Source organism: Phoca vitulina, unplaced genomic scaffold (genome assembly GCF_004348235.1).
Source record: "Phoca vitulina isolate PV1807 unplaced genomic scaffold, GSC_HSeal_1.0 scaffold42, whole genome shotgun sequence".
Lineage (NCBI taxonomy): Eukaryota > Metazoa > Chordata > Mammalia > Carnivora > Phocidae > Phoca > Phoca vitulina.
In genome coordinates, this window is record NW_022589745.1 from 730,836 (window position 1) to 754,439 (window position 23,604).

Consider the following 23,604-nt stretch of genomic DNA (forward strand, 5'->3'; position numbering starts at 1 on the left):
GGCTTCCTGGGGTCCCACGCTGGCTCAGTGTGCAGGGGGGCTCTCCCAGGGCGCGGCTTCCTGGGGTCCCACTCTGGCTCAGTCGGCGGGGGGACTCTCCTAGGGCGTGGCTTCCTGGGGTCCCACTCTGGCTCAGTGTGCAGGGGGCGTCTCCCAGGGCGTGGCTTCCTGGGGTCCCACTCTGGCTCAGTCTGCAGGGGGGGGTCTCCCAGGACGTGGCTTCCTGGGGTCCCACTCTGGCTCAGTGTGCAGTGGGGGCCTCTCCCAGGACATGGCTTCCTGGGGTCCTGCTGTGGTTCAGTCTGCAGGGGGGGCTCTCCCAGGGTGCGGCTTCCTGGGGTCCCACTCTGGCTCAGTCTGCAGGGGGGCTCTCCCAGGGTGCGGCTTCCTGGGGTCCCACTCTGGCTCAGTGTGCAGGGGGGCTCTCCCAGGGCGTAGCTTCCTGGGGTCCCGCTGTGGTTCAGTCTGCAGGGGGGCTCTTCCAGGACGCAACTTCCTGGGGTCCCACTCAGGCCTTTTCCGTACCCCTCGTTTGATGTTGGCCTCTAAAAGAGTAAAGAGTTGTTGATCTTGTTTATCTTTCTGAAACACGGAAACAAGGGAGGAGGAGCAGGAGGAGGGAGGAAAGGAACAAAACTATAACTTTAGGTTTTCTGTCCCACTTCTGTCGAGTTTTTGAAAATAACAGTGAAGGGACGCCTGGGTGGCTCAGTAGGTTAAGCGTTCAACTCTTGATTTCAGCTCAGGTCATGATCTCAGGGTCATGGGATTGAGCCCCGTGTGGGGCTCCACACTCAGCAGGGAATCTGCTGGAGATTCTCTCTCCCTTTGTCCCTCCCCCTGCATTCTCTCACACGCTCTCTCTCTCAAATAAAATCTTAACCAAAAAAAAAAAAAGAAAACAGTGAAGTGATGTCTTAACCTCGTACAGCAAGATTCCATTGTTCTTTGTAGGAGATTACCTTATTTTAGAAGAAAGAGCCCATCAGGGGCCAGATGGGCTTCACCATGGTCCTGCTGGAGCTGACACATTGTAGATACCAACATTCTGAAAAGTGGTACTACCTGTCAAAATTACCCCGCTAAAGACTCTGACTTATTTTGCAAAGGATGGTCATGTTTAAATATTCATACCAGAAAAGGACTTGTCTGTGGTAATTTTCTGTGGTTGAGAACCCTAAAGGCGCAGCCTCGTGGTGCCTGAGCTGTGGTTGGGCAGAGTTGGGGAGACCGTGTCCAGGGTGGGCAGGCATCTCAGTAAGGGAGCGGCTTGTACAGGATGTGGGTGGAGTTGGTGGCGAGAGGGACGGTCAGGAACTCAGGGTCTGGTCTGCATGGGTGCTCGGAGGGTGGGCTCCTGTGGTCGTCGTTAGGCTTCATGTTTGTCCAGGAGGATGGTGGTGGACAGTGGGAAGGATGGGCCAGACGTGTGGCGGGAGAAGCATCGTCAGCAGTGAGGTGTGTAAGTGTGCGGTCTTTGTTGTCTCTGCTCAGGTGTGATCATGAAGAGCCCTTGCCCTGCCTGCCCCCATGCGGCCCGCAGGGAGCCCCGGCCCCCACAGACTGGCAGCCCCCACACGTCAGGCTGCTGCTGTCTTTCTCAACACTCTGGCTCTGAACTTTCTGGAAATTTCATTTTGGGGAGAGAAGGTTGGGTGCTCATGTTTGTTGAAAGAGAATGATGCCATTCTAGAAGCGTTCCTACAGACGTGGAGCGTGTCCAGGTACACGGAGGTCTGGGAGGCCACTCGTGCATAGCCATGCTTCTGGGTCAGCCACGTAAGCCCAGCCACCAGAGAGCAGGGATCTTGACACTGCAGCAGGCCAGGGCTTCAGCCGGGTAATTCCAGAGGTCACTGACCAGCCTGGGGGGACAAGAGCCTGCCTCGGAGCCCATGCTTACTCAACACAGAAACGAGGACCCTGCACAGAGAGGGGAACTCTGTAAATCTTCATCATGTGTTCTTGGTCTATAATTACTGGCTTCATCTCTTAAAATGAGTCTGCGTGCTTTCTCTATACACTTTTCCAAAGCACGGACCATGAGGCTGGACAGCCGCCTGCACTGGGCATCCCGGAAATTCAGAACCACTCTGAGCAGTAACTGATGTAAACAGTGCCAGTGGCCGGCACTCGCACCTTCCTGCGGCTCCTTTTGGGGACGCCGTCACACTGATCCTGGGGGCGCCTCTCCCCTCCGCTGTGCCTGCCGACTCAGAAGCACTCCTGTCTCTGTGTCCGCATATCAGATGGCGGTTCCTCAAAATGGTGTCTGTCCTCGCTGCCTCTGAGGCCCAGTGGTGGTGCCCCCAGGGTTTAGCACCCTGTGTGCAGGCAACACCGTGCAGCCTCACGTCCCCGACATCAGGCCTTGTTCTCCACGCAGGACACATCCCGCAGGCTCCCCTCTCCTAGAGTTTGAGATGAAAACAAACAGGACGGGTTTTAAAGTCAGAAGGAAGGGGTCTTTGGAGACCTGCATGCCTGCTTTTCCGGCCCTTCTGGCAGCTGGTGCCTCATCCTGGCCCTCCTCCCACGGTGCTGGTCCGTCAGCCAGAGCCCCCGGCCTGCCCCTCTAGCTGCAGGCTGTCCTCATGCCTCTGTCCTCAGCGTCCCATCCTTACAGGGAAACATGGGAACTGGAGGGACAGGACCTTCACCGGCAGGAATGGAGCCGTGCCCCGAATGACCCAATTCCCACCCAGCGCCCAGAGCAGCTTGCGTGGGGCCTGGCTGCAGGGGTGTGGGCGGAGGGTCCACAGGCTTCTGAGCAGCTCTGGTGGGCAGGCCTCCCACAGTCATCTCTTGCCGTGGGCCCTGACCCTGGGGCTGGGGCTGCAGGACAAATTGGCCCAGCTTTCTAATTATTTTTGAGACCAAACCCAGTGACTTAGGTTCAGCTGGGTTTCCATTCCCACCTCCGCCTGGTGGGCAGGCCTGACCCTGTGCATCCGCAGACCCTGTGGGCTGCCTCCTGCCTGCTGGATGCTCGCCCCGCTCACCAGAGACCCGACCTCTCCAAAGCACAACTTCTCCCCGAGACCCAAGGTCAGAGGTGTCCCGACCTGCTTTCCGAAGCGTCACGTCTGCCAGTTTGTGGAGAGGCTGCAGTGGGGTCCTCAGGTGGTGCTGGCAGGGCTTCTCCTCGTCCCTGCTCGGGAAGGGAAGAACCCCTTGGACAGAAGCCTGCCTGGCCTGGAACTTCGCAGCTGCTCCAACCAGCACCAGGCCCGAGGCGGCGTCTGCATCCCAGGGGGAACACACGCGGTGCTCATTCACGTGCCTGGCGCCCGGGACCGCCCGGTGAGTCGGTGACGCTGACAACCAAACACGTATATGTGCAAACCAGATGGCTGCGTGGTGGTAACAAACCTAACCCGACACTACCCACACCTCGGGCCACTGTCATGAGAACTGAGGCTGGAGAAGCAGAGACTGTGTCCTGTGTGCGTCTGCTCATGTGTGTGTGTGTGTGTGGGCTCCTGTGTGCGTGTGTGCGCGCCTGTGAGCAACTGTGCGTGTGTGGGCTCCTGTGTGCGTGTGTGTGCGCCTGTGAGCAACTGTGCGTGTGTGGGCTCCTGTGTGCGTGTGTGCGTGCCTGTGTGCATGTGTGGGCTCCTGCGTGTGTGCGTATTTGCGGGTGCACACTTGTGTGCATGCATGGGCTCCTGTGTGTGTGTGCATGTGCATGCCTGTGTGTATACATGGGCTCCTGTGTGCATGCCTGTGTGTGTGTGCGTGTGTGTACCTGTGTGTGTGCATGGGCTCCTACGTGCATGCGTGGGCCTGTGTGTGTGCGTGTGTGTGCATGTGCATGCCTGTGTACGTGTGTGGGCTCCTGTGTGTGTGCATGTGTGCACCTGTGTGCATGTGTGTGCATGTGCACGCCTGTGTGCATGTGTGGGCTCCTGTGTGCATGCCTGTGTGTGTGTGCACTTGTGTGCATGCACCTTTCCAGTTTCTTGTGACCTTGGGCGCGTTGATTGATCTCTGAGCGCCCACATCCTCGGCTCTATCGGTGACTGTAGCAGGACCTTCTGTAGGGAGTGGAGCGAAGACTAGAACCAGAGCAATACATGCAGTATTTTGCACATTATTACAAAGTCACAATCAATAAGCATCAGGTGGCTGTTTTTATCTTGAGTTATGTCATTGTTGTGGTTTCTTTTTTCTTCTCTAAAATTTGTTAGTTGTTTAATGATTTACATGGGGTTATGAAGAGAACCCAGCACTTTTGTGGAAAGGACGTAAGAAGTCATTACCCGTCATTGGCCTGTGTTAGAACTGAAGCAGAGGAGATGGGTACGAAGTGCTATATTCTTCTGTTTTACACTCTCTTGAGATTCCTCTTTACTCTTTTTTGTGCTTCCATAAAATCAATAATGTACTATTAGCCAGAAATCATTGACAAAGGCTCTTTGGGGGTAGAGCTTAAGCACCATGTGGACTAAGAAATTATTGCAAAGACAGTGTGCTGACAGACAGAGTGGAGAGTACGGTGGTCCTGAGAAACGTGCTGCTCTTGGGAATGTTTTTCTTTCCACCTCGGGATGCAGCCCACGACGCATGCCAGGCACACCTGTGGGATGTCCACGTTCAGGGTGAGCAAAGTTGCATCCGTGCCGGCCACTGAACGGGGCACATCCCTGTCACCGGCGTGTTTACTGTAGGCTTGCTGAGCCACCTTCAAGAAACGGGTTCAGCCTCCCCTTCTCCCTGACACGAGCCGTCCCTGTGTGTCCTCAGCTTCCTGCCTACATTGCCAGCCAGGGCTGAGGAGGAATCACTAGGGCCGCAGCATGGGTCCCGCACCTCTGCCTGGAGCCCGAGCCCCTCCCTGCCCCACCCTGAGGACTTGAGGCAGTGAATCTCCATGATGGAGTTTTGCTCAGGAATCATTTCTTTTTTTTTTTTTTTTAATTTTATTTGTTTATTTGACAGAAAGAGACACAGCGAGAGAGGGAACACAAGCAGGGGGAGTGGGAGAGGGAGAAGCAGACTCCCCGCCGAACAGGGAGCCCCATGCGGGGCTCGATCCCAGGACCCTGGGATCATGACCTGAGCTGAAGGCAGACGCTTAATGACCTAGCCACGCAGGCACCCCTCAGGAATCATTTCTTGATGCCACTCAGTGTCATGCACTCACTGGGGAACACTTGTCTACACCCCAAGTGTGTATACTCCATGGAACAACAGTTAAATTAGAAATTTAAGGTTTCAGCCTCCAAAAACTGTAACGTATCAGTGTTCAAGGGAGAGAGGGTCATAAGTATTTGGAGAACAGGGGGCCACTAGGAAGGCCGTGGAGCATCTGACAGGGGTGAGGATTGGCCGCTGTTGGGTGTCTCTGACACAGGTATCCATGCATATACCCATAGGTACACACAGCTGAAAATACTAATTCTGGGAAACTCAGAAAATGCAAATGTGTGGGGACAGTAGGTGAATGCCGTATGGTTTTGCCATGAGCTTCGCAGTACTACCGTTTTGACATGCATTGGTCTAGACTTCCTGGGAGACAGAGATCATATTGGGGATAAATACATGGGGCCCAGGGTTTCAGGGAGAACAAGACTATAGTCCAACCGATGTTCACGCTGCCTGTTTTTCCCACAAGTCCTATTCCGTGTCATCCTTGGTGGAGCCGTCCCAGGTACAGACAGGTCCTGGACTCCCTGCCGGGCCTGCTTGCACCTCCACATCTGCCAACACCCTCGGGACCCTTCGGCCTCATGTCTTCTGCCAAAGCTGACATTTCAGGAACCTGGGCCGGTTTGGGAGGCTTCCTCAGTGCTTCCTTTTTAGCCATAAAGCCACAAGATTGTTTCCACTGAAGCGTGGCTGACGCACAATATCCTTCTACCTTCAGACATAGATGGCAGCAATCTGATGTTTTTATGCATTACAGGATGGTCCTCCCAAGTCCAGTTACCATCTGCCACCATGCCATTGACTGAGCTCCGTATGCGTACCTTCGTCCCTGTCACCTGCTTACTCACAGCTGGAAGTTTCCACCTCCTAGTCTCTTCACCTGCTTTGCCATCCCTCACCCCCTCCCTCCAGCCACCACCAGATTGTTTTCTGTATCTATGAGTCGGTTTCTGTTTTGTGTTTTAGATTCCACCAATAAGTGAGATCACACAGTGTTTGTCTTTCTCTGATTTCAGTGGACGTAATGTTCTCAGGGTTTTCTATGTTATCACAAATGGCAAGCTCTCACTACTTTTATGGCTGAGTAGTAGTCCATTGTGTGTATGTAATGCATCTTCTTTATCCATTCATCTACCTTTGGACACTTTTTATGTCTCAGCAGATGTGAACAATGCTGCAGTGAAATCGGTGTGCATGTATCCCTTCAAATTAGTGTTTTTGTCTTCTTTGGATAAATACCTAGTAGTGCAATTGCTGGTCACAGAGTAGCTCTATTTTTAACTTTTTGAAGAATCTCCCTACTGTTTTTCCACAGTGGCTGCACCAGTTTTCATTCCCACCAACATTGTAGGAGGGTTCCCCTTTCTCCGCATCCTCGCCAACATCTGTGACTTCCTGTCTTGTTGATTTTAGCCATCCTGACAGGTGTGAGGTGATATATAATCATAGTTTCAATTTGCATTTCCCTGATGATAAGAGATGTTGAGCATCTTTTCATGTGTCTGTTGGCCATCTGGATGTCTTTGGAGAGATGTCTATTTGGGTCTGCCCATTTTTTAATTGAACAGACTCATAAATTTGTCATGTGGCACCTCGATACCTGGGCTTGCTACTGTGTCCTGCCCCCTCCCACCTTGTTTTAGGGTAGAAGAAACAAGACACAAGAGCTCACTTAGCCCCTGGTGTGAGGTGCCCACTGCTCATTGCTTCACTGTCTACAATCAGAAAATGCAACTTTCTATCCACGTTCCATGTGATATCTTGGATGACTTTCACTGCTTGATTCATGCTAGGCTATGTGACCCAGGTGTTCTGTTTTAATTGTGAGGTTTTACTATTTGAAATGGAAGGAGGACACAAAGCGAGATCAGCTTGCGCACCTGGTGTGTGGTTATGCAGTTAGCACATTGAATTCAGCGGACAGACAGACAGACGGGAAGTGCGGCGGCATCTTTGGTGTTGGCGGCTGGAGGGTTCAGGGGACATTTACAGAGGACAGGCTCATGCTGGGGCTGCGCGTTCAGAGGGACTCTGTGTGGGCTGTGCTCACGTGGGTGGCCGTGGGGTGGGTGCCAGGCTATTTTGGTGACAGTTGGTCACCGTTGTGATGACTTTGGGTGGTCCAGACCCAGAAACCCATGATGCAGCTGCTCATGGTTTTTGGAGTAAAATGTGGATAATAATTTTGTTTTTGTAGGTCGAGTGGTTCGCTGACCAGAGCACGGGATCTGTGGGGAGCTGGGTGGAGTTGAATGAGTCTCCAACCTTGTTAGCTGCCCACCTGGGCAGGGGACATGGCCTCTTGATGCCACTCTGGGAAACAGAAACAGTAACACCTGTTTTGTAAGATTGCTGAGAGGAAAAATACATTAAAATTAAAGTGTAAATCACGTAGCACAGTGCCTGGCAGGAAGCCAGGCCTGAATAAATGATAACCTCTGGGTCTTGTTATTGCCACTGCTCTTCTAGTTACAGAACGCCGAGCATGAACTGCTCGTGCTCTGGGGTGTCCTCCTCCCCCTAGAAAGCAGCGAACATCCCCGGGAATAGATGTGTTGAAAGAGGCCCACACCACCCAATGCAGTGCCGGTGCCCCGCTGGTGGGTTCTCCCCAGAAGCAAGGATAATTGTAGTCCTCCTGTGCTTGCCGTCTGCCAGACGCAGGGCTGGCTCCTCACCGGCCTGGCCTAACGGATCCGCACAGCGTGGCCCCGCTGCCTGCCGGCACGCCTGTTTTCACGTGTGGGAGCCGCAGCTTGGCTGGAATTGAGGAGCAGGGGGCTCTGCAGCTGGGTGCACCTCGCGTCACGCTGCATGTTCTCAGGCAACGCATAGTCTCGACCCCTACCACGTGCAGGCAGTCTTGGGGGTGCTGGTGGTGGTGAACAAAGCCCGGGACCTGTGTTCTCATGAAGCTGAGCGTCTGCTAGGAGACACAGGCAGGAGGCAGGCCGACATCCTAAGTGTCCCTTGGGTCCTCGAGGTGCTGTTTTATCTCTGTTCCTCCTTCCGTGGGGTCCCCTGCAGGTGCCCAACCGTCAGGTGCATTGTGCCCATGTGGGACCCTCTGCCGCTCACACCGCTGCAGGACCAGGGGCTGGGAGGACACAGGCCTGGTCTCAGGAAGTGGCAGAAGGTGACACAAGAGGATGCCAAGTTGCTCCTTTAGGTACCACAAGGGAGAAGTTCGCTTTCTCTTCCAGACCTGCTCAGCTTTGGTCTGCTCAAGTGAGCACTTTATTTGTGCCCTGAGTTTTCCAGGAACGGTGACTTACCATGAACAAACCGATGTAGGGAAAATGGTGCCCAGACTCAAATTTTTGTGTCTATGTCAGTATTTAACACGGAATACTTAGAAATGCTGCTGCTGGATGAGGAGAGTAGGAAGAAAATATTTCTCTGGCTCCCATGAAAAAATTATGCCCACGCTACAGACACAGTCTTGAAATACAATATGTGAAAGCAAATTTGAAGATTTTATTAAGTCTGAGACGTACACACATTTTCTTCTCATTTGGCAGTAACTCTCCGTCATGAGCAAAATAAACACACGCCCTGCTCCCAGCTCCAAAGTGTGGGGGCCTCGAGTTACACAAAGGACGTGGGTGCATGTGTGCCGCCCCCCCCGGGTTCCCACCCAGGTGCGGGGGGAGATGGCGATGTATCTTTCCAGGAGCCTTGGCGTGGCTGGCTCTCGACCTCCTCATTGGTAGCGCCGTCTGGCCGTGGCTTGGTTTCTCCTCGGGGACGCTTTTCCTGCTGCTTCCTAAAACCTGACGCAGGGCGGTCACAGAGCACGCTGAGCCCACGCGCTGGGATCTGTGATTTAGCTCTGACGATGACAAAATACCGCAAAGGCCGAGCAGATGCTCTGACTCCAGAGCCACGTGGTCAGCTTCCTCCTGGGCGCCGTGGGAGGGATACGTTGACGAGCCCAAACACGCTGCCCATGAAATGCTGAGAAAGTAAATCCTCAGAGTCAGTCTGGAAGAAATGCATGGAAATCTGTTACGCATGCCTGAAAATTCATATAATTGCCTCTAGTTAATAGTGCTTTTGTAGCAGTAAGCCCAAGTGTAAATTCCCTCTCTGTACATTACTACCGGTACGTATCATCGGCACTGACGTCCACACTGTTTCTGTCTGCAACATTCAGTCTGCGTCGTTTGTTCCACAGGTAAGTGTTCTGAGTGACGATGTTTGCACAGTGACTGGGTTTACAGTAGCCTTCCCGACAGCTCCTTACTTGCTTCTCCCGCGCTGGTGTGCTGTGGCACGGTTGGCATTTTGAAGCCCCTCACGAGGACAAGGAGGACAGACCTCAGAGGTTAGGGGTCCAGCATGCCTCAGTGCCTAAAACACGGACTCAGAATGCACGGCTTTCCGTAGCCGAACCAGCTCTGTGCATGGGCTTTGTGGAAGGCTTTGTCAGACTGAGGATGCTCCCCGGGGTCCTGGCCGCGAGGAAGGGCGGAGAAAGCCGGGTGGCTCTCCCCTGTGTTTCCGGGGTTAAACAGGACATGGTGGAAGCAGACTGTGATCAGTGAAGGTGCACACGGTGAGTCCTAGGGCAACCAACACTCTGTGTATACACATCACATACGAAAGTTATTTAGCTAATTGCTAATTCACCCCTCGTTACCAATTCCTTAGCGCATCACACATCCTCTGGCTTGTTACTAGCAAGTACATGATGTGTCTCATGCTCACGAGCCTGGATTATGTCCGTGTCTCCATCACATGGGTCCAGCAACACGCCATAGACATGCTGCGCTGTACGATGGATTTTTGTGTTATTTACAGTAAGAGGAAATGGGTGTATCCTGTCCTTTGTAATTACGTTGTCACCGTCCTGGTGCGTGCTTTCCTGGGCGCTCACTTTCCAGACAGGACCTGCCTCAGCTCCTGATCTCCATCCCTACCCCGAAGAGGGTTTCAGGAGCCCCAGACTCTGTTTCCTTGTTTCATCTTCATGCTGGACAGGGGCCGTGGTGTGGCAGCTCGGTGCTTGGTGGACCTGCTCATGCGCTGAGCGCTGGGTACGTGCCATCCTCCTCCTGCCTTCCGGATGCCGCTGCCTCTGCGGGAGGTCGGCTGGAGGTTTGCAGCTCCCTTGTAAGTGACAAGTTGTTTTTCTCTTGCCGCTTTGAGACATGTCTCCTGTCTTTGATTCTCAGCGTGTTGACCTGAGGCATCTGTTTGTGGATGTGAGTGTGGATCCTGTTTGGATCACCAGACCTGGCCCGGTGTGCAAACCAGCGATTCTCAGAACCCTTGGGAAGGCTCCGTCCGCCGCTCCTAGGGACGTTTGGTCTGCCCTCGGTCTCTGCTCCTGCTGGTGCCCCCAGCGATGTCTCCTGCTTCTCAGAGCCCCCAACGGGGCTTCTTCCATCTTTCTTCTGCCTGTTCTGTGGGCTGCACAGACCCCACCAACCTGCCTGGCTCACTAATCCTTCCGTCAGGATGAACCCACTCCAGCCTATCCAGTAAATCTTCCATCGCGGTTCTTAACACTCGTTACCTCCAGTGGACCCACTGGTTCTGCCCGCACATCTGTCCCTTCGTGGGGGATCGATGTTGCCTGGGCTTCTTCAGACATGGATTCCTTAGTCCCTGGAACGTCCCTGTGATGGCTGTTTGCACACCTTCCTGTGCGAGGTGACCTCCAGCCACATGCACCGGTCACACCGTCCCATGTCCAGCACCCTGGGTCCCCACCCCCACCCAGGGCTTGTCACTGTTACTTGTGTGTGCGTCTGTCCATGCTGGTCTGCCGTGCTCAGGGACAAGCCGCTGGGCCGTGCTCTCGGTCACCCTGGGATGACAGGCGTTTCTCTCTTTCCCTGACCCCACCCAGCTGTCAAACTTCACTAATTTTCAGGTGATTGGTCTGTTGTTCTCAACCAAGCTTTTTGGCATAAATGGCTCCACAGAATAATCCAGTCAAATCCAGGTTCCTTTGAAGGGACAGTTCCGGGGTCAGTGTTTGGGATTCGTTCTCACTACGGCATCCACAGCTTTTGCAGGCGCCCGTAACTGTGAACGTCTCCACGCTGTACTGCAGACGAGGTCAGCGTCTTTGCAAATAGATCAGGAACCAGAGGTTTTGTGCCTTGTCTCCCCCCAGACAAATCTCTGAGCAGGAGGTAGGGACGGTGACGCTGTCTGTCAGTGAGCCTTGTGCTCAGAGGCAGGCAGTGATGATGGGGCGGGGGGGGTGAGGTCGGAGGTCGGGGGGCGCAGATGTGAGGTGTGGGGGGGCAGGGGGCGGATGTGAGGTGAGGCTGGCGGCAGAGTGGACACGAGGTCGGGGGGATGGGGCGGATGTGAGGTCAGGGTCGGGGGTGGACGTGAGGTCTGGGGGACCCCGGGGCAGACGTGAGGTCCAGGGGGCCGCAGGGGTGGACACGAGGTTGAGGGTCAGGGGCGGATGCGAGGTCGAGGGTTGGGGGCCGACAAGTGGTCGAGGGTGTCTGCGTGCACCAGGGAAGGAGGATTCTGCTCGAGAGCCTGCGGGAGGCTCTGTAACACCCCACTGTCCCCACTGTCCTCTCCTCCCGTCCTTAACAAAACCATGAATAAATTCACAGCTGAAAGGTTATTAATACGTAACATAGTGTGGACCTTGTTTCTTAAAGTAATATGCCTGTTTTGTCATTCATTTTTTAAACTTTTCATTATTTGCTTAAGGACATGAAGATATAGGCTACATGGATTAATACACACTGTTTTCTTAAGGAAAAAGGAACAGGAGCATAAATGACATTCTGTTTTATAATAGTGGTATCAGTCAGCCGGGGCCGCACAGCCAAGTGCCACCTTCGGGGGCGTAAGCAGCAGACACTTAGTTTCTCACGCTTCGCAGCCTGGATGTCCCCGTCGGTCCCCGCATGGGTCCGGTGCTGGTCAGAGCCTCTTCCGGCTGACAGACAGCCGTGTCATCGTGTCCTCCCCAGGTGGGGACAGAGCTCTGGCGTCTCTTCCCATAAAGACACGGGTCTTGTGGGATCAGGGCTCGACCTGGACCTCACCTCCTTCTCAGAGGCCCCCCATCTCCCGAGACATCCACTCTGGGGACGTGAATCCGGGGACACAAGTCAGTTGATCACAAGAGTTATATGTGAAGTAGCTTTGAAAAGCTTTCATGATAAGGAAGAACTACTGAATTAGAGACGATCATCCTGCTGTTACAAATAATTTGCCACGGGAAGGTCTATGGCACGTTGATTTTTATGAAAAAAAGAAAGAACCAACTTCTTAGAAAGCTCAATGTAAATCGGAAATATGTGTGTGTCATAAAATAGCGTTGATGTTGAGTAACGATGATGCCTGAGTGCCCATCCTCATTGTGTCAAGAGCTTTAATACCACAATAAGTGGTCTCGGAAAGAATTATTACTGAGGACCCTATAAAACAAGAACTCCAAAATTCCTGAAAGAGCAAGAGTCATTTCCTACACAAATTGACTGTCATATTTTTTTACTGAATTAGAAACAGCTATTCGTGATGGATTTCAAGGTTCTGAACTTACTTTTGGGGGACGTACGTAGTGGAGCAGGTTGGGTGTGTGACCACGGCCTCTGCCACGTCTCCCCGTGTGGCTCTGGGCAGCGCTGGAGGCTCTGTGGGCGTGCACGAACCGCTCGGGCTGGTGCACAGGGCGGCTCCCCTCTTCCGCAGGTCCAGCGCGTTCGAGGTGCTGGCTCTGGACGGGATCAGCACGGGGATCCTGCGGTTTCACACGGCCCAGGAGAGCGCCGACTGGCTGAGAGCAGTGTCCGCGAACATCAGTGACCTGACAAGACAGAGGGTGAGCAGACTTCCCAGGACTTTCTGCTTTTGCACTTAATCCACAGAAATGATTTGATATTTTTTGTTATTTATAATTAACCCTAAAATAATTAGTTACAAGGTTAAACAAGGAAATACGTACTTTTTTCAAAATACCACATCTCTGATTAAAACATGTTCAAAATTAAGTCCTGCAGATGTCTCCTGAGTGAGTCTGTGCCCGATCAGACATGTGGATGCTCACCCCGTCCCTTCCTCTCTCTCTTCCTGTCCCCGCACAAGCACAGACCCTTTCATGTACGTGTAATACCACGTACACTTTACCCAAATGCATCGACAGAACGGGGGGACCCCAGTGAGGTTGAAGACAGAATGCCCTGTAACTTTATGAAAACAAGACACATATCCACCCAGCAAGATGTCTTCCCAAATTTTCAGTGCAAGTATCCAGGAAGGAGAAAGTGCCCTGTCTCCTTGAGGGATCTGTTTGATGTTCAAAGTCAATACAAAATAAAGGTAGCTGGCTGGGAGTTGAAGTCAAATTAAGAGTAACTTCCCAAAGGAACCACTGTATGCTGCCAATGAGCTGTAGGCCCCCAGAAGGACTCGCTCGTGGCCAAAATGGCCTTTGATCAGTTCCTTCCCAGGTGACCTGCCCACGGACTGTGTTTGTGTCCTGAGGCTTCTGTTCTGGGGAAGCAGGTAGCAGGAAGTCCTGGGACCAGCCTTTGGACCCCACTGCCCAGCCGAGCACAGGCCCACCCTGCAGCAGCCCTGCACCCCTTCCCACCCTCCTGCCCATCCCCTGCCCCACCGCCTGGTCCCTGCACCCTGCTGCCCGTCCCCACCCTGCAGCAGCACCTGCCACCCAGTCCCCCACCCCACTGCCCAGCCCTTACTCCACGGCCCATTCGCCACCCTGCCACCTGTCCGCCCACCCCACTGCCCATCCCCACCCTGCAGCAGCCCTGCACCCCTTCCCACCCTGCTGCCCATCCCCCGCCCTGCCCACCCGTCCCCACCCCACTGCCTGTCCCCACCCTGGAGCAGCTCCTGCCACCCGGTTCCCCAGCCCACCACCTGTCCCCCCCCCACACCCCGCTGCCCGTCCCCACCCCACCACCCATTCGCCACCCCGCCACCTCTCTTCTTCCCCATGCACTGCCTTGTTCCTGGAAGCTGCGAAACAGAGGTTGACTGAGCGCATTAAAATATTTGGGAAAGCAGCAATGTGCTCGATTCCTATAGAGCAGAACCTCTCTCAGACCTTAGTTTTCAGATGTGATAGTTTGAATTCCAAAGGTATTTGGATGGATTAAAGGAAAAGAAAGAACTAGCCTGTGGTGGGAGTTTGGTATTTCAAGACTGCGTGTGACCAGGGAGCCCCTCAGGTCTGGGTGATTTTACACATTCTAGCTGGCAGGCAGAGCCGAGAGAAGGGAACCAGCTGTGTGGATTAAAAGCCGCACTCCAACTCTGCGTGTTACGCTTCTTGTCCTACTGACTCTCTTGCTTCCCTCTCTCTACAGGTGAGGACGGAGAATAAGCGCTCTTCCCCTTGTGACCAGGTAGGTCCTGCGTTTTTCTTGTCGATCATACGACAAGTCTCTAAAAGTAGTTTCTCCTGGTCTTGGAACTTGATTTGGGAATTTTGGTAGAAGTCAGGGTCCTTGTCCTCGGTGCAGGAGGAATTGCTCTGGTCCTCTGTCCAGGTTATAACTGAGCTCTCGGCACCTGGGTTTTCTGAGGAAATGTGGTTAAACGATAGTGTAGTTGTGATTGTTTAAGCTGAGAGGTGTTTTACTTTGGAGACACGACTGTATGATCTGAAATTTAAGCACTGTGTAATTTCCTTAAGAACACCCTCATTTGGAGAGCTTTGCCCTGGAGAGACTGCTGTCCAGCACATGGGTGGGAGCCCATGCCCTGGTGCAGGCAGCATGCGCACATTGACCCAGACTGCCTCGTGGGGAATCCACAGCTCATTCCTTCTCAGGGCAGAGCCAGCCACTGATGAGCTGACACCCGATCGGGGCTCCCGGTCACTGGGTCTGTAAATGTGTAGGGATGAGCTGACTCCCCAGTTCGGGGCTCCCAGTCACTGGGTCTGTAAGTGCGTAGGGATGAGCTGACTCCCAATCCGGGGGCTCCTGGTCACTGGGTCTGTAAGTGCGTAGGGATGAGCTGATTCCCAATCCGGGGGCTCCTGGTCACTGGGTCTATAAGTGCGTAGGAATTAGCTGACTCTATGATTTGGGGCTCCCGGTCACTGGGTCTTTAAGTGGGTAGGGATGAGCTGACTCCCCAATTCGGGGCTCCTGATCACTGGTCATTGGGTCTGTAAGTGGGTAGGGATGAGCTGATCATAAATTTAGAAAAATGTTACAAGAAATAAAAGTTACATTCAGAATAACTTTCCTGAGAGTTTCTTTCCTAATTACAGAATGTTGACTAGAGGGTTAGAACACAGCCACTGGGTTGGACCTTCTCGTAGGTGGGGGAATGCCTCGACATTTCAGGGCATACTCGGATTGCCTGGCACATCAGGAAATCAAAGCCTGCTTTGTTTTAGTTTGAGTCAAAGAGAGTCTGGAAACAGGGTCAAAGAAATAAAACTCCTGATACCGAGAACACGAAGTAATTAGGGTTCGGAGACCTGGAGGCAGTGGGGTAATGGTGCTCTCAGGTTATCTCAGAGAAGTTTTATCGCACATTAAACCATGTTTGTGTGATGCCGGTCTCCGTGGCCCTGTGAGTAACAGCTGCTTTCTGATCCCAAGTAATCTCTTTCCTGGTGACATAATTTGGCCAGATTAACATCTGAGCCACACTTTCTTCTTCCGTAAAATAAGAGAACTGTAATGGGTAATCTAAAGACTTTTTTCTAACCTGAAAATTTCTGTATTACTTTGAACTTTTTTTGTCAGGGGCTCAAATTAGTATATTTGGGGAGAAATATTAGAGATGAGTTTTACTGCATGGGCTTATTGAAGAACTGTGCCTGACGTGTCTCATTGTGCTTTTGGTAGAGGATTATCTCACGTTTTTCCCCAAAACTAAACATTTTGTGTGTATTGAAGGAGTTTAGATTTGTGACATTGGGCCCTTTAAGAATGAGAGGCAATGATTTTCTCATTCTAAACAGTTCTTTCCTGGTTCTGGCATGTAGCAAAGTCATAATATTTGGATAAATATTTGAAAAAAAATACATGTATTTGGGAACTACTGACATTGGAAAAAACAAATATAAAACAGAATTAGAAGATCATACAAAAGGTCTGGAGTATAGATTTTTTTAGACTCTTATATTTAGTGAATAAGATGATTGTGTAATTTGCCATCCAAACAGAGGCCTGTCCTTCTGGGATGATGGCCAGCCTAAAAGTGACAGGCATGCATTTGAAATTGTCCTGGGCAAACCGAAACACTTGTTCCCTTCTAAGATAGCAAGTAGCTCTGTACATTTCCAAACTAAAATTCACCTGGAAAACCTGAATTAAAGCGAAATATGAATACCTTACTCACCAAATCCAAAAGAAACCTAAATCTCAGGAATGTGGGCTTTTTCTGTATAAAGGATGAGCTGTACAGTATCATCTGATGGACACTTAGCTAATTATCTCAACTCACTCAAGTGGGAAAAAAAAAGACTTTCCTATAGAAATGGCATCAGAAAAGATAAATGAAAAGATGCTCATTTATTATAATGGTTATGTCCTCTTAATTTAATTACAGTGATATAATTAGGTAGGTGTTCATAAAATTATACGTTTTTTGGAACACGTAATAAGCCATTAGAAAATTCATAATGTAAAAGATAAAATTAGCTAACCTTAAAATTATTTATGAACTACAAATACCTAAAAAAGATTCATAAAGCAGGTAATGTTTCCATTAATAGCTAAGCTATAACTTATCTCTTTGCTAATTGATCTAGGGAGAATTAAATTACATATGAAATGTCATTAAGTTCACATGCAATTTATAGATGTTTTGGATTATGAACAATCTGATTTTTATAAAATTTCTTTCTGTAAAATTCCATCTGGCATCTTGACCCAGGACATCTTTCACCAGGAGTTGGAGTGAAAGCTGTCAGGGGGTTGTCCTGCAGACCGCAGTGGTGGGGACGGCCCACCTGAGCCCGGGCTGGGTTAGCGCCCCCCTCCCCCCGCCAGGTGTCCCCACCTTGAAGCAGCTCCTAGGACAGGTGTATTGCGCAAGGTGGCTGGCATGTCTGTGAAGATTCCCTTTTAATTTTACTGAAATGCACAAGCTATTTTAAAGCCTTACTCCCTACTGTGTGTGCAACATTAATGTTTCAGGTAAGACACGGGGACTGACATTTCATTTGAATTCATGCCTGAACACTTCAGTTATGTTACTGTTTTCATTAACTTTTTGAATCCTATTCTGATTTGTTACAACTTGCGTTTTGTGCCTTTGTATTAGGAAGTTGGACTGTAAAGAAAATCAGGTTTTCCACGTAGGTCAACTCTGTGTTTACTGTAGCGATGGAGGATACAGCTGTCGGCAGCTACAACCTCGTAGACAAATCTGCGATACTAGCCTCAAATAGGGTGTAATTTAATGCTGTGTTTTAAATATACACGGGGGGCACAACTCTATGCAGCCGAGGGCCCTGTGGGGCGCAGACGCTCCCAGAGACGCTCCTGGCCCGTGTGGAACTGTGGGTGTTCCTCTCATACGCTCGCGCTCCCAGCCATCTGTTTGGTTTGGGCATTAGGAAACCCGCTGGTTCTGAGTGCCCATTGTCTGTTCCTTCTAGCCCCCGTGCACACTCACTACGGCTTGGGTTTAATTTCAAGGGTCTTCCTCTGCAGGTTGTGCATATGGGATGGGTCAGCGAGAGACTCGAAGGCACCAGCTCCTGTCACACCTTCCGATCCAAGTTCCTGGCCCTGAAAGGCTCGTCCCTCCACGTGTTCAGCACCCCTCCGGTAAGGACGCCCGGACTCCCTGGGGAGGGGCTGCTGCGGAGAAGCAGCTTGGGACGTGGTGTCTGCCGGAGGCCAGACACAGGGGCCAGACCCTGCCGCTCTCCTGCTCACACACCAGCTGGCTGGGAAGAGGGGGTGCAGAACACTTTTCTCGGAGCGTCACACACAAAACAGAACAAAACCCTTCTCTTCACACATTCTGAGTTAATGGCCAGAAAATGAAATTTAAAAAGTCAGTCTTTCCTTCACATCCCTCTGTTTTATTAAAATAACCAAACAGCCTGATTCAGCAGCGCCCATCATGTAGACCCGATGCTAAATGCCGTAGTTTACAATTGTATCGTCATCACGGACACCACTTCCCAGAAGGGACCAAATATAACATGTGCCCCACCCAGTGAGGAGTTAAAGCAGTTGCTCCTCCAGTATAGAGAATTCCTGTGTCCCAGTTTCCCCAGAGGTTGACACTGAGTGTGACCCTAGGACATTTGTGGAAACTAGAAGCTCAGGAGCGGGTGTCCCTAATAACAACATCATAGACCACCAGTCCTCCCCACGTACCTGACACTCTCCTTCTGTCCCTGGAACAACCAGGGCACCGGGTTGTATGGGTTTTGATAAGCTAGTGCTGTGAATTTACTGAGGTTAAAGAGTCATCTAAATTTTTTTTAAAAAACAATCATAGAATTCTCTTCACACAAATGTATGATTTTTTTTTAACATTTGTTGCTAATGTAATATTAGGTGGTTTTGCCTGACAAAGACAAGTAGGAGAGCACTTGAAACCTAACACAGAAACAAACCGCACTAACCATGGGGCTCACTTCGGGCTCTGCAGGAGTGGGGAGTGGGGCTGGTGAACCCAGGGGAGGGGCCGTCCGTCCGCAGTCCTAACAGAGATGCTCACAGGTCCCTGTTACAGAGGGAGACTCAGGGCAGGCTCAGGCCCTGATGCGCAGGAGGAAGAGCCTCGCCTCCACCCGGTTTAGCACGGTCAGCTCAGCGCCTGAGACCAGAGGTGCCCCTCGCAGGACCGCAGGTTGTTCCCAGTTATTTTTCCCGCTGATAGTTGAGGTTCTCTGTGACATTTCTCGTCCCACTTTCTGAGGACCCCGGGGATGACCACTGTCCCGGGCACCCTGGGGTTTGGGGCACGGCCGGGTTGGGGAGCCCCGAGGTGACCGTGGTCCCAACGGCACGGCCCCTCCTGATCTCAGTGCTGTCCTGGCATAATTACTGTTAGCAGTCACTTGGGCCCCAGGTCTGAGCTGGGACCGGGTCGGCAGGCTGTGCTCCGCCGCGATGGTTATGGCATGTGCAGGAAGGGCCGGAGAGTGTGGACGCAGAGCAGGCTGCTCCCTCCCACTGGGGAGGGCCCCGTGAAGGCGGATGGTACCCCCACCGTGGCTCCCAGTGTGTGGCCTGGTGTGGAATTCCAGGGCAGAGTCTGTAAGACCCATTCGCAAAGCGGTATTTTTCAAACTGTACTTCACGACCTGTACATGATGTTTAGGAAATGCAGGGGTACCTGGGCTGGGGATCATGGCTCCGTCACCGCCAGGGCTCCAGAGAAGCAGACGCCCGAGCTGCAGGAAGTGCCTCTGCCCGGGACAGAGGGCCTGTGGCCGTGCTGTTGGCTGGAAACATGGGGGCTTGGTCTCCGTGCATCTCTGTGCCTGCAGGCACAAGTCCGTGTCGGGGTGCTGAGACCTGCCCACCTGTGCCCGCAGAGGGGGCGCTGAGCAGAGCCGTCTCTCCGGACACGGCTGGTCCGCCCCGGGTTCTCCTCCAGGGAGTCCGTGCTGATCTTTCCAGTGAGCGGACCTGAATCTCACAGCTCGACGTGTCGTTGGGAGGCAGCAGGCTGCGGCATGCCTGGAGACCGGGGCGGGTGGGGGGCCGCTCCCGGGCTCAGATGGAGTGTATGGCGCAGCACCTCGCACACACGGCTGAGGAGTGCATGCACACGTGGAGAGTGCTCGCACAGCTCGGCCTGTCCTGGCCAGCCCGGCATGAACATGACCCGGCTTATCCCGTCCTCAGCTGCGGGGACCTGGAGCATCGGCCCTTGTGCCACCTGGGACTTGCCCTGAATGCTTGCTCCTGCACGCATGCACCTGCTGCCCTGTCCAGCCCCCAGGTCGCACTGTCTCAGGCTCATGCACTCTTTCTGCTCGCTCTTGGTCTCTGCTTGCTCCTTACCTACTGCGGGGCCCTTGTCTGTGGCTGCCTTGGCCGGGCAGCACGGCTGCCGCCTTATGGACTGTCGTCCAGCAGACTGCGATCTGGTCCAGGATTCAGGGATAAAGCTGTGTGATCTTGGGCAGGTCACCAACCCTCTCTGGTCTGCTCGCGCCCCACACATCAAGTCGGAGTCAAGTCCGGCACCCGCTGGAAGAACGGGCCCGTAGAGGCTGCACCACTCTTCTCCTGTCCTGGCAGCTTCCATTCCTGCTGGCCTCTGCTGAACTTGTGGTATGTTTTCACATTCAAGCCCCAGAGGGGCACGTCTGACTGGCTGGCACGGTCCTTGAGGGCAGGGACTCCTGTCTGCGCCAGGGAATGTGAGGCTTGGAAGACACTGACGTACTGGCCAGGGGCCCCCCGGGTGGGGGGCGGAGGAGACCCCCAGCACCGACTCAGGGAAGGGCTGGGCTGTCCATTTCACCTGTAGCCGTGGTCACCAGCGGGCCTCCATGGGACCTGGGTTCCTGCACCCAGGAGGTGTGCACAGGAAAGGGCCTTGTCAACAACTGTTGGAAAACTAGGTAAACCCGTTAGACAGGCGTCTTTCTGGGGGGTTCTCCCAAGTTGTATTGCTCCCCAAGGGGGTACAGCTCGCGTTACCACACGTGACCCAGCGAGGCATGCGTGAACTTAATCCCAGCCTCCCAGAGATACATGCCAGGAAAGTCACGGGTCTGTAAGTCCCCTCGAAGCTCCCCAAGTACGCTTCTGTGCGTCCAGTCGTCAGAGCCTGAGACTCTGGTCCTGCAGGTGTGGGTGAGGTGCGTGGTCCCCACACCGCTTTAGTCCACGGTCACGATTTCTTTGGGGGTATTTATTTGATATAAACAGAGGAAATAGAAGAATCTAGTCTTAATTTTTACCTGTACATTCATCTGTTTCCTCATTTGAGTCTTGCTTGAATGAAATTCATGGGTAAATAGTAAATAAGTATAACTGAGGGGGCTATTTTTGATAATTTTAGTCAAAATCGGCTCCTTAGAGATCACGCATTCACTGTATTTACTACTGGAACATTCTTAAAAAGCATCTAAAAGCTGCAAGGACAGGCCTTGTGGGTGGATCTCTGCATTAATGACCCTGAACTGAAGGGGAAATTCAATTTTCTAGACATTTGGTTCTAGCATGGTGCTTAGGAGGCCCCACGTCATCTCTGGAAGGAGTCTGGTGGCGTCGGCCGGCCGCCGAGCTCTGCCGGGACGCCTGAGTCCCTCTCAGACCGGAGAGCTCCAGCTGTTCACAACGCCCCACGCAGGCGGGCACCTGGCCCTGCGTAGACCCACCTATCCCTGTGCAGGGGGGCGGGGGGCTCGGCTTGAAGTGAGTGTCCCCCCGGGTATTGTGTCTAGATTCGTGTCCTAGAGTGGGCCTCCAAAACCTGTTTTAAATGTGCTGACCTACCTGGGAAGACGTAACGAAGCAAGGACACAGCCTCCCTCACGGCTCCTTCATGGCTGGCTGAGTCAGGAGATCTGTTGACACATGAGTTCGGAGCCATTCATTCTGTGCTCGCTTGGGCAGCTCACAGAAGATGAGCACGGCGCCTGCACAGGATGGCACGCGGATGAGACCAATCGTTCCAGGAGATCCTGATGCGTCTGACTCTCGAGTTAAACCTGCTGCTTTTTCCTCATACCTGGGTTTACGAGGCTCAGTTGCAGGTATGGAATCCAGCTGGTATCTCAGACGTGGGTGACTTCTGCCGCAGCACGGTGCATGGCGTCCCTGCAGGACGCCGTGCGGCTGGGGCCGGAGGTGCAGGCGGGGGCCGGGCCGGGCCGGGGGCACTGCCCCATGAGCACAGCCTCGTCTGCTGAGACCGGCCCCCTTTGTGTTGTCTTAGGACAGAACTAACACTCGCAGACTGGTTACCACAACACGGCGCCATGCCCGCACGGGGCCTCTCCACCCTCCCCTGGTCTCCCTGTCTCTCTCTGTCTCTCTCGGTCTCTGTCTCCCTGTCTCTGTGTCTCTCTGACCAGCGTCTCTGCCGTGACCTGACTTCGGGTTCCCCGGAGACAGAGCCCTGCCTTAGTTGCAGGGAGCCTCCCTCCCGGACCCCTCCTAGGGTTGCCCTGGTGTCCAGGTCTCTTTGAAACAAAGGTACTTCCTAGCTGCTGTTTCTTTTGTGGCCCCTCCTCATTCAGGATCTCTGCAGAAGGTGACCACCCAGGTCCCCGTGCCCATCTCAGGGTCACCAGCAGCGACTTCCTGTGATCAAGAGGGTTTTGTTGACGGAAAGAGAAGCGTGAGGCCCCTTGGAGCTAATTTGGTTCTCGCTGTTACTTAAAAAGAGACGGCACAGCCCGGGTCTAGGAAGATGAGTCTAGGAAGTAGTTTCCGGGACGCGGGGCGCTGGGAGGCAGAGTGAGCCCCGCACGTGTTCACCAGTAGCCTCGGGTTTAACGAAGCCGGATGTTAACGAACTTTGTGTGCATCTCTCCAAAAACTGAAATATGAAGTTGCAATCACCCTCGAAAAAGCAGGGAGTGCAACCCTCTGAATCCTTAAATGTAAAAATAAAATGGTTCATTACATAATATGGCATCTCTGGGCAGGCTGTGAAGCTGCAGAATCCGGGGAATTTGGGAAGCACACCCACCCCACAGCCGTGAGAGGAAAATGCCCCCGTTTCCTGAGACGGAGCATGATGGGGGGTGTATGGGTGAGGGCTGGGTGTTCCTCAGCTTGAAACACCCGACAATGTCCAAAGGAGATGCTCGAGTAGAGATGGAATCACCTGTGTCCGGTTCTGGGAAGAGATCTGGCGGGCAGCATCCGTGCATGGATGTCCCTGGGGCTGAGGCCACATGAGCCCTGATACCCTTCTCAGTGGGTTCTTCATGTTGCAAGAGGGAGAAGCCACCTATATCCCTTTCCCAGTGGCAGTCGGTCCTAGTCACCCACATGGAGAAATGAAACGGCGAAGGCGGTGGTATTTATAAACATTCCATCCCCAAATTAGAGTGAGTTCACTTGATTCATTTGCATGCTTCTTAATGTCTTCATGTAATTTAAAAATTCCTGGTGACCTAAACTGTCGGTGCTAAATATCACCTATAAAATCAGAATAAAGTAAATGCTCCCTGAAGAGGGTTGTAGTGAGGTTAAAATAAGGTGATTTATGTGGGAGTTGTCTGTACTGATGAAATGCTAGAAGCGCACTCGGTATTTTCTGTGATCACAAAGAAGATGCTCTTTGACTATTGGTTGAATAATCCATAATATAAGTATTGGCAGGTAGTAAAGCCTAGTGGTTGTGCTGTGTGTTTGGAAATGCCATCAAATTCTCTCTAAAGAGAATATAAAGGAAAAATCAACACTTTAGGTTTTTTGGGGGATGGGGAGAGTAAGCCAAGAAATCTCGAAGTGTTTCCTGGCTGAAACCCGTAAATAACAAAGAGCAAATTCCACAAGACAGCAAAGACAGTCTACTTAGGAGTGTTCAGTCCTT

The 23,604-nt window shown here is 52.5% G+C and overlaps 1 protein-coding gene across 1 annotated transcript in view; it reads left to right on the forward strand.

Annotated features, from left to right (window-relative positions):
- SNTG2 (syntrophin gamma 2) overlaps positions 1–23,604 on the forward strand; it is a 205,674-nt gene that overhangs the window by 116,299 nt on the left and 65,771 nt on the right. Inside the window, exons 10-12 of the mRNA XM_032430054.1 lie at positions 12,832–12,961; positions 14,472–14,510; positions 17,787–17,903. Of these exons, the coding sequence (XP_032285945.1) occupies positions 12,832–12,961; positions 14,472–14,510; positions 17,787–17,903 (286 nt within the window). The remainder of the gene's footprint in view (positions 1–12,831; positions 12,962–14,471; positions 14,511–17,786; positions 17,904–23,604) is intronic.